Here is a 9,952-nt window from a genome sequence, read left to right on the forward strand (position 1 = left end):
GTTGATACTCTCCACAGATACCTGCCTACAAAAATAAATATCATGTCTCTGTTATTTCTTTTTATCAAAAATGTCTACACCACAAGAAAAGGACTTTTTGTGTTGTTTTTCTGTTTCATATCTGTCTAGACTCTGAATCAGTTTTGTATAAGAATTCACTAGTCCTATGAAAGTATTTATCATTCTAACTTGTGTAGCTATACAGGCTGTTCATCCACTAAATATTTTCTAGAGGCTCTATCATTTGGAAGTGTGGCAGTTACCCTATTAAAGGTTATTAATGATCTCAGTGCTGTAAAACAACTTATGAAATAGTGCCAAATGATCTGAATGTTAACTTTCCCTTGGTCCACAGAGGAGCAGGCAAAATAGTGGTGTGCTATTTTTGGAGGAGCTATCAGCAACCTAGTGGCATAGGGCTGAGTGACAGGACAAGTGCTGTGTTGGACCCTCCCCTCGTTCGTTTGGAGCAGGCATTCCTCAGTGTAAGCAGACACAAACCCCCCTCCCATCATATTTCTTTCTCCTTCTCCCTGTCTCTCTCACTTCGCTGTGATGGTTGGCCCACTGAGGGAATGGGTGGGCCAGCACAAGTGTGTGTGTGTGTTCAGGTGTGCGCGCCGGCCCTGGAACTGGACTCAGAGATAAGTCAGCGTCCAGACAGTGTGGCAGGCAAGAGTAGGTCAGAGCTCTGTGAGGGGCCCTGACCACTGACCATGGGGCCAACACACTGAGGGCCCCCAGGAAAATATAAAAACCAAAGAGGAGTAAAAAATAATCAAGAAAACAAGAAAAAAGATAGCGACAGCAAAGCAATGGTTGCAGAGGAGGTGATTATTACTTTGTCTGGTGGAGCGCCATGGGGTTTTCGTCTCCAGGGAGGTGTGGAACATCAGAAACCACTCCAGGTGGCTAAGGTGAGTGAGGTCACTTGACAGAAGCAGTCATTTCATGGTTTCCTGGCTAGAAAGTGGAACACAGAAGACTGCATGAGATTCAACAGCCTTGCTAACGAGAAGCAAAACGTCAGCTGAGCTATATGATTTATTAAGCTGTGAACAAAGTTGAAATGAAATCCTAGCTGCCGTGCAGGGTGGTTTGAGGCCTGAATATGAGTCATCATCTTGTTTGAGAACAGAGGTACACTAATGATTGATTGAGTGAACTTTAAACTTTAAGTTCAGCTGGGACTGTAGGGCAACCTTGTAGCATTTGCTGCTCACTCAATGTTGGAAATAACTCGTACTTTGTGCTACTTCATGACACCATTCTTCGGTGTTTTCAACACTGAAATGTTGTGAGGATTTTTTGGTATATTAAGGTCACTGAAAGACATTTATTTTGTTTTTACTGTGAGTGGCATATGGATGCCGTGACCATTCATTAATGGCCATGATCTCATCTGTGCTACTGAACTAGTACATTTGCACTACATTATTGTTTCAATAAGAAACCCTAATCGCAGGCAGGTTACCTGATATTTATTTGGAAACACAGTTTTAATGGTAGAAACCACAGCAGTGAGTGATGAATGTCATGAATGTTTGGATTTAGTTGAATTCCTGAAATCATCGTGGTTCAGGCCAGAATCAAACCACAATATTGCCTCTGATATAAAACACTAAAACTGTATTGATCTGTGAGAAACTACATTTATAGTGACAAATTCAACCTTACAACTGTCACATGAGGCCTCTCAGCTCATTTTACTCCGCTAGAGCAAATTCTTTATGCACAAGAATTTGGCGTCCACATTTGGTACCAGTAAAGCAGTCCAGATTTGAATCCTGATCTTGGTTTGGAAAACAGTGACATGTAATCCAAAGGGGAATACATGCTGCATAAAAGGGTTAATTAGGCTTGCAGGCAGAGAAAAACTAGTGCCTCTGGTAAATAAAGCTAAAAATATTTGAAAATAAATAAATGCATAAAATTAGTAAAATTATGGGTACATTCGCTGGGTTCACATTGATCCTTTGCTGTCACAAGCATCTCTGAACTGAGTTGTAAAAATCATCAGTGCATAATTGTTGCTTTTTATTCTACCAACTTTGTCCTTCCTTGTTCAAAGAAACTTGGGCTGACTGTGTTTTCTCTGAAACCTTTCCATAAAGAACTATTATTTCTGGATGTGATAGTTCAGGTTTTAGTACACCTGCACACAAATTATATGTGCAATCTTCAGTGACACACATCACCCAATTTCAATAATTGTTGACTGAGCAGAAGTACTTTACAAGGTGACTATTTTTGGTGAGAAGCAGCATGTCACAGGGTCAGCTAAGCTATTTGTTTCAGCTTGGTGCTCAAAAATTTACCTCACACATAGTTTCTGTCGGTAGGTCTCCATGCAAATGTGTCTATTTACAATGTGATTAGTGAACATGTAAAGGTATTATAACAGCTTGATTTGCAACCACAAGGGGACTGATTGAATGAAAAATGACATCCTGTACGACAAGCATGCACAGCTAAATGGGGATGTGAGATTCCCTTACAGGCAAACTAGAATAGCTGGAAAGAAAACTAATTGTCAAAGCAATGCTTCCTTATCTCTGAAAGCTAACATACAATATTCACTTATTACATAGGACTGCCATAATCTAGTTTAATCAACACTGTAGTCAGTGTCTGAAATTTTTCAAATATCTGCTGTGAATTTATTATGGGACATGTTTACATGTCTTGCACAGACCTGAGGCAATTTAGGGTAGGCATAACACCATGGTCCTGACAGACCTCAGGCACAAATAGCAAAGTGCCAAATGAGCGTGGCTGTTGGCCGGCATTTTCCCTGTTAAAGTGTGCATGAGTGCTCCACTCAAGCTGCAATATGTGGCATATGTCTGCAGCAAGATTGAGCTGTCAAGACAAAATCTGCTTTCTCTCAGTTACTATCACAAACCAAGACAAGACAGCAGCATAGCTCTGTCAATTTTTTTTTAAATTTCCTATCACTGCAGTTACAAAAGCAGAACATTCACTTCTCAGGGAAATAATAAAACAGAAGAAAAATAAAGACCGAAAAACAATGTAGCAGTTTTTTTAATATCATCTTTTAAGTATCTGCAGCTCTTCATACAATGGTTGAAACTTGATACCTGTCCTTATGTTAAAAGTTACATTTCATTTTGTATAGTCCTGGAACAATAAAAAGTAAACATCTGGCAGGCAGGGCATAGCTTCACCCTTGTATTTAACTACTTGGCTTGTGCATCGAAGGCCTTGGCAACATGTAAAACACCATTAACACAGAGCAGAGGAATAATCTGTCAGCATTCAAATGTTTAAGACTTGCATTTCTTGGATTAACCTCAAGGCTTTGAAAGACGTGTGCTTGAAACATATGAAAGACAGATGTTTCTCTAAGGACTTGAGAGGTGTCTTGGAAAGACTTCAAATCTAATCTGGTTCTGGCACATTAAGATGCATATTTGTGTAACTTTGTTATCTGTGTGCTACCAGGTGTTATAACTTTTATTTTCCTTTGCTTCTGTAGGTGCGTAAACGCAGTAAGGCATGCAGGGCTGGGCTGCGGGAGGCTGATGAACTGGTGACCATCAATGACCACCCATGTGGGACACTCTCCCATGCCCAGGCTATGAACCTTATCGACAGCTCCCCTGGGGTATTACACATCCGTGTCAAAAGGTCAGAAGACCAGAACAATTATACTCTCAGTTATGATAAAAAAATGACCAACCAAATTGTAATAAATCAAACATATTATGGACAAGTTAAAGACTGAAGTATGACACCAGCACTCTTTGCAATGTGCATGTGTTTGATTCTACTGTCTATTATGTTTCTAAAATACATAAATAAATGAATCCATAAAACATTAGAATCAACAAATATTTCTGCTGCTTGTGCTAAGATCCCACTTACTCTAACAACAAATAAAATCCAGACTTAGAACAGATGTAGACTCTAATATGACATCCTAGGGCCCTCATTATGTCCCATCAAAATTGTAAAGCCTCTAACTTGTTTGCAGGGCGCCTGCTGGTTTTCAGTCCGTGGTACTTGTGACCCGTGCCCCATCTCCCCGTATAGACAAGGAGTACCGTGCTGCTCTGCATGCCATGTCACCCACCCACCCACAACATGCACCTGTCCGTGAAGTCCACCGTAGCCACTCCTCCCTAACCAGTGGCTTGACATCTCCACCTGGAAGTGAGGCTTACTATGGCGAGACTGACAGTGATGCAGATGTGGCGGGCTACAGCCAGCGCCGTCAAAAACGCCGCAGCCCCAGCAACTCCAGCCCGGGAAAACCAACAGGACGAGACTCCCCTGAGGGTGGGGAGACATCAGAGATGAGCGGCTATGACAGTGCTCCAGATGCACAAGTTTACCCGAGTTTGATGGATGGACATGAGGGAGCTGGAGATGGAGGAGAAGGGCCAGCAGGGGTGGCACGGAGGGAGGTCATTTACCAACCTCCTGGTGCAGAAATATGGTCCCCCCACACCTCCACTGAGACCTCCTCCGTTATCTCCTCAGCAGATGACCAGGGGCTACGGGAAGGGGGGCAAGAAGAGGACAGTAGCTTTTTAGAGATAGCAAATGTGCCACTGGTTTCCCCTGAGAGGGCAAAAGAGGCTCTGATGCTAAGCTCCCGCAATCAGTTTGTGCCCATGGTGGGTCCTGTGAATAAACCCGTTGATGAGGAGCTTACAACAACCTACATGGAGAAGGCTAAGCAAGCCAGTAAGTAGAGCAGAGGAAGAACAATCACCAGGGTCTCCACACCTATTTACAACATTCCTTAAAGTTTGTTCAAGAGTCACAAAAACGTCAAACTCTACAAATAGACACATATGTACAGTGTATGTCACTGATACAAACATTTATTATGGCAAGAATAGTGTCTGAGTGCTCTGTCTTAATCTTGATGGAAATCATAATCAAGAAAACTACTGTAATTAACTAAACACTGAAAAGTTTCCTTTCGTAGTCCAGTTTGAGTGTCTGTCAACCTGTCTGTTAAACAGAGCACAGCCAGGGGCGTTTACTATATTTATCTCAGTTAAATGTGTAAAAATCCAAGTGATCCATCTGGGAGCACTGAAAAGTATCTACAGCTGCTTCTAGGTATCAAGTAGCAAAGCAGGATACTCTGATTTTCTCTGCTCCTCTCTCCCTCTCGTCTCTATAATGGTTTCTCTAGCTGTCCCTTCATTTCGCTAACACTCAACATGACAAGTTGGTTGTCACCACAATGATAAATCCACCAATATAGACAGATGTGCTTCCATTAAGGTAGAAGATAAGATGGTATGTCACAGATACAAAAAGGGAATGAATTATTCACCTGGTGATGAAGATTGTTTTTGTATCTAAAATGTCACAAAAGGAAGCCGATGTTTTAGAGTGTTTGCATAATTTCCAGTTACCCAAGCCTGAAAAATCAGCCAGTAATGTCTTACTATTTTTGATAGACACAAACTTTGAAGAAAGGTAAAAAACTACAACATTACAGTGATGCAGTAAGAGTTAATAGAGCACTGACACTGACCAAGTATTCTTTCTTACCACTTATCATCCATAATTAGTCCCACGAAAGCACAGAGCTGGGCTACTTGAAGTCAACATGTTCTTTTAAGAACGCATATCAACTCGTGTGCTCATGTAAATCCCCCTTGCCATCACTGAGTGCAGGTTTGACATTGTAATGCCCTTCTTAGGAACCCCATATTGTTACTCCCAGGGTGACAGAATTAGGTTGCCTAAGCTAAAGTTGGTTACCATTTGAAATTCCCCTTCCAGTAAGCTACAACGTGCAACTTTTATTGCAGCTGGATGTTAGAGTCCATATGCCTAAATGCAACTTTTAGTAAAGCTGGATGTTAGAGTCCATATGCCTAATTATGTGCAAATTTATCCTTCACCCCAACTAATGTGAGAAGCTGAAGGCTTGCCTGGAATTTTCTTGGAAGTGCACCTGTGGCATGTTAAGAGATAGATGCCCATTGAAGGAATGGGGGTCAGGACAGATTTAGATGCTCATGTTAGAGTCAGTCTTGGTTTAAAAGTAAAATTTGTTATTTTAGACCCGTCTGACCTTACTGAAGTACAAATGTTATGCTGCCATGTAACTGTTCCTAATAGCTATGGCTTTCCCTGCAGAACTGAACCGAGGCGATACAATGCAAGACAAGCAAGTAAAGGAAGCTAAAAGCAAGTGTCGAACAATTGCATGCCTACTGACTGATGCTCCCAACCCTCACTCCAAGGGGGTGTTGATGTTCAAGAAGAGGCGGCAGCGTTCCAAGAAGTACACTCTCACTAGTTTTGGTAGTGTGGATGAGGACAAGTGTCAGGACTCACAGGAAGAGGATGGGATGTTCCCTGGCAGTGAATCTGAGTTTGATGATGATGTCTTCTCAGCAGCTCCTGATCCAACTTGGGATAGTGACTACTTGGATATGCTGGAGAGGAGGGCAACTGCAGGTGCTGAAGGTCGTGGCGATGGGGCAGAGGATACTCCAAGTCCAGGGCTGAGTGAAACTGCAGGCAAGGGTGCCCAGTTGTTTGAGCAGCAAAGAAAAAGGGCTGCTGAGCATGCCAAGAAGGTGGAGACAGCTCAACTTCAGGCTCCTCCACAGTCTCAAGTCCAAGAGCAGGCTCAGATGTATCAATTGCATCCAGAGATACAGGAACAACCAGCCCTCCAGCCTCAGCACGTGATACCACCTAGGCATACATTCATACAGCAAGAGCCCTCCCAGGCTCAAGGTCCTGCTGGGGTGTCAAATGTGGACCTATCTTACTCTGCAGTTAGCACAGCTAGCATAGCGATGTCACCTCCGCATGTGGCACCCAAACCAGCCACTGCTTCAGTGACTTTTCCAACCAGTCCTGCATCAACAGCTGAAACCTCATTACCAGAACTACCTGCTAGTAATGTTCTCAACAGAACAGCACGTCCTTTCACTCCTGGCTTCATCAGCATCCGAGCTGCGACTGGCCCTGTAGCGTTCCGACCAACCGTCACAAAGATGACCCAGCGCCCTGTCTCAGAATCTGATGTGCCACCAATGTTCTCCACTGCCTCTGAAGTAGCTGTTAATGTTACATCATTAGGATCTCAATTGCCCTCTGGTCATCCATCAGTGTTCTCCCCACCATCTGATGTACGTCAAGGTCCCTCAGCTCCGACACCAGAAGCTCCAGTTGCATTTTACCCTCCAGCCATCTTTACCTCTGTAAAGGCAATGCAGTCACCACCACCAGTAATTAGTGTTCATCAGGCTCCATTTACAGCTGTGTCTATGCCAATACCACCAGCTCCACAAGCACCGAGAGCTCCAGTCCATATTCCTCCTTTATCACAAATTCGTGGTTCAGTTGACTCAGTTCCCCTTGTGTCTCCACATCAAGTGCCAGTTGCTCAGCCACCTCCACCTAAACGCTCCATGGCACGTGTATCTCAAGTGGTCTCCCAGCCAGAAGCTGCAGCTCCAACACCTGTTCCTGGTCTAACAGGGCGCACAGGAATCTTACTTGAGGCACGACGGCGTAGTGGCAAACTCAAACCTATGTTCAATGTGCCAGATGTCAAAAAGAATTCACCTAATCCTGAGCTATTGTCTATGGTGCAAAACCTGGATGAAAGATGCACCAGACAGAAATCCAGCCTATTACCCACTGAGGCTGCCTATGATGCTGAAGAGAGGAGTATTGATGCCAGCACAGGGAAGGTGCCCCCTCCAGTGGCACCCAAACCTCGGGTCATCCAAGAAGCCCCACAGATTCTTCAAGCAGGGGGTAAGGGGGCCCAGCTGTTTGCCCGCAGGCAGAACCGCATGAGTATGTACGCAGTGGACGCTGCACCCTATACCCCTTACCAGCAGGATGTGACCTTACACAGTGCAGTCCAACCCCTTGACTCCACCCTCAATCCTTCCCTTCCTCCTCAGTTTAAATACTCACCAAATATCCGTGCCCCTCCACCAATTGGGTACAATCCACTGCTATCCCCTTCTATCCCTACGGGCCCTCAGAGAAATACAAGTAAGCCAGAAAGCAAAGGCAGAGGGCGTTCCCACAAAGAGGGCATCAAAGCCCTGGATGCCATGAGAAGACAGCCCTACCAGCTCAACTCTGCCATGTTCAGTTCTGCTACTAATTTGTCACCCATGCCTTCTTACCAGGCCCAGAGGCAACAGCAGGCTGACTACACAACAACAATGGTGGGTAGTTCATTAACGGCACCTAAGCAGATCCCCATCAAAAAAGCCCGTGTCTATGAGATCAAGAGATTCTCCACACCCACTCCAATGTCAGCGCCCACTCTGTCTCCCAAAGTCATCGCACCTCGATCAGCCACTACCCTCGGCGAACGTTTGACCGACTTTGGCATGACCTCCCCACCTCTTGCACATTTCACCCCAAGCCCAGCTTCACCTCCCTCTCAACCAGCTGGATGGCCCAGCCTCCCAAAATTCTCTGCCATGCCTATTCCAAACCCTGTGCTCCCTGTAGTCCCTACACCATACAGTCCAGTATCATACACCACTGGGCTCCAGACAGCCAAGCAGTTCCAGAGCGCTCCTGAGCTCAGTATCCTTTCGTCCTTGCCCCCAGTTCAGGCGCCCAAACCACATTTTGTTGCCACCAAAGGAGGAGTGCTGCCCCATGTCTGGAGACCCGGGGCAATGTGAACAGTAATAAATCAGTCATTACCACACTTTGACATCTACATGTTCTATTCATTTAATGCTGATGCTATTTAATTATTGAGATAATAATAGTAATAATAATTTTTATTAATTGGTTTGTTGTTTAAAGTCAAGCAAAAACACCAGATTTATTGTGTCCAGTTTCTCAAATGTGGCAAACTTTCTTTTCTCTAAGGCTTTTGGAAATTACAACAGACAGTTAATTAAGGTTAAACACTGTAACATAAGGTGATGAAGTGATTTGGTATAGAGCAGAAATCTAGATGCCCCTCAATTTTTTGAAATATATATATTGAATAATGATAATTAATCAGAAACATCTACTTTCTGTTCAAAATGCTAGCGATCACAGTTATTTTAATGTTAAAACATTTACTAACACATTTATCTGAAGGGCAATAATCACAGGGAATATTAGCACATACTGTATGTCATATACTGTAGTCCACCATGTGCCTGTCCTGGGGGAAGTTTGTGTAAGGCCTCTGGAGAACACATTCTACTAATTTAGCAGAAATGTCCTCTAAACAGAGCCTGTACGGAATTATTCTTTGAAGCTTGAAATGTCTAAAAGATGTTAAGTTAATAGCAGCAGTTCTCATGATAGGGTTCAGTCACTGATGATGTATGTTGCGCAGTGTCCACAGGTGCAGGTGGATTAAAGCACAGCATTATCAGCAAGAAACCCACGATGAGTCTTCTCATCCAGGTGTTTGAACGATGCATGTCCGGTTGAAAACTGTAAAATGTTTTTAAATGCCTCGGCCTACTGTGGAATTATATGAAAGTATATGCAAAAACAAGGTTTGCTCTTGCAAAGTGTTGGTGAGGTTGTGCCAAATACCTCTGCTCACTTTAGCTATAGAGAGCCATCATTTTAGCATGGGTCACATTCAATAGGTGCCTGGGCTGTCACTGAATATTCTCTTGTCACTGGATATCACAGCTTCCAAGTGCCACTTAGGGACACTAGAGCCTACTTAGTATCAGTGAGATCTTTGCAGATCTATGTAAATTCTTAACCTTTATTAAACAAATAACAGAGGTGAAGGAATGTATATTTGTTTTGTTTAATTTATGTTTTAATCTGAAGGTGTGCAATGGGAAGTTGATAAACTGAAAGGCACCAACATTTATAATAGGTTTCAAAGAATGAGAGTGGCTGTGGAGAAGGGTATGAACAGGATAGAGCTAGCCAGATTACTGAATGGGATCAAAGTTAGAACATTCTTATAGAAATGGTCATGATGGGATATAAAACAAAC

The 9,952-nt window shown here is 43.4% G+C and overlaps 2 protein-coding genes across 2 annotated transcripts in view; both read left to right on the top strand.

The window, feature by feature from the left end:
* Positions 1 to 815: 815 nt before the first annotated feature.
* synpo2la (synaptopodin 2-like a) lies at positions 816 to 9,934 on the top strand. The gene is made up of 7 exons (XM_020601571.1): positions 816 to 908; positions 3,500 to 3,651; positions 3,998 to 4,335; positions 4,510 to 4,713; positions 6,133 to 6,596; positions 7,608 to 8,177; positions 8,229 to 9,934. The coding sequence occupies exons 1-7, from the start codon at positions 816 to 818 to the stop codon at positions 8,667 to 8,669; spliced, it is 2,262 nt and encodes a 753-aa protein (XP_020457227.1). The 3' UTR covers positions 8,670 to 9,934.
* The window catches only part of LOC109961203 (synaptopodin 2-like protein), a 3,970-nt gene continuing 3,857 nt past the window's right edge, over positions 9,840 to 9,952 (top strand). Inside the window, exon 1 of the mRNA XM_020601873.1 lies at positions 9,840 to 9,861. Coding sequence (XP_020457529.1) covers positions 9,840 to 9,861 — 22 coding nt within the window. The remainder of the gene's footprint in view (positions 9,862 to 9,952) is intronic.

The sequence above is a fragment of the Monopterus albus genome, unplaced genomic scaffold (genome assembly GCF_001952655.1).
Source record: "Monopterus albus unplaced genomic scaffold, M_albus_1.0 scaffold52.1, whole genome shotgun sequence".
Lineage (NCBI taxonomy): Eukaryota > Metazoa > Chordata > Actinopteri > Synbranchiformes > Synbranchidae > Monopterus > Monopterus albus.

What these genes read in the sequence shown, in the direction of transcription:
- synpo2la (XM_020601571.1), top strand. Translation starts at nt 816, where the DNA reads ATGGTTGCAGAGGAGGTGATTATTACTTTGTCTGGTGGAGCGCCATGG. An exon ending in AGAGATGAGCGGCTATGACA is followed by an intron (nt 4,336 to 4,509) that starts GTGCTCCAGATG and finishes TCTCCTCAGCAG; the next exon opens with ATGACCAGGGGCTACGGGAA. An exon ending in AGGCCCAGAGGCAACAGCAG is followed by an intron (nt 8,178 to 8,228) that starts GCTGACTACACA and finishes GCACCTAAGCAG; the next exon opens with ATCCCCATCAAAAAAGCCCG.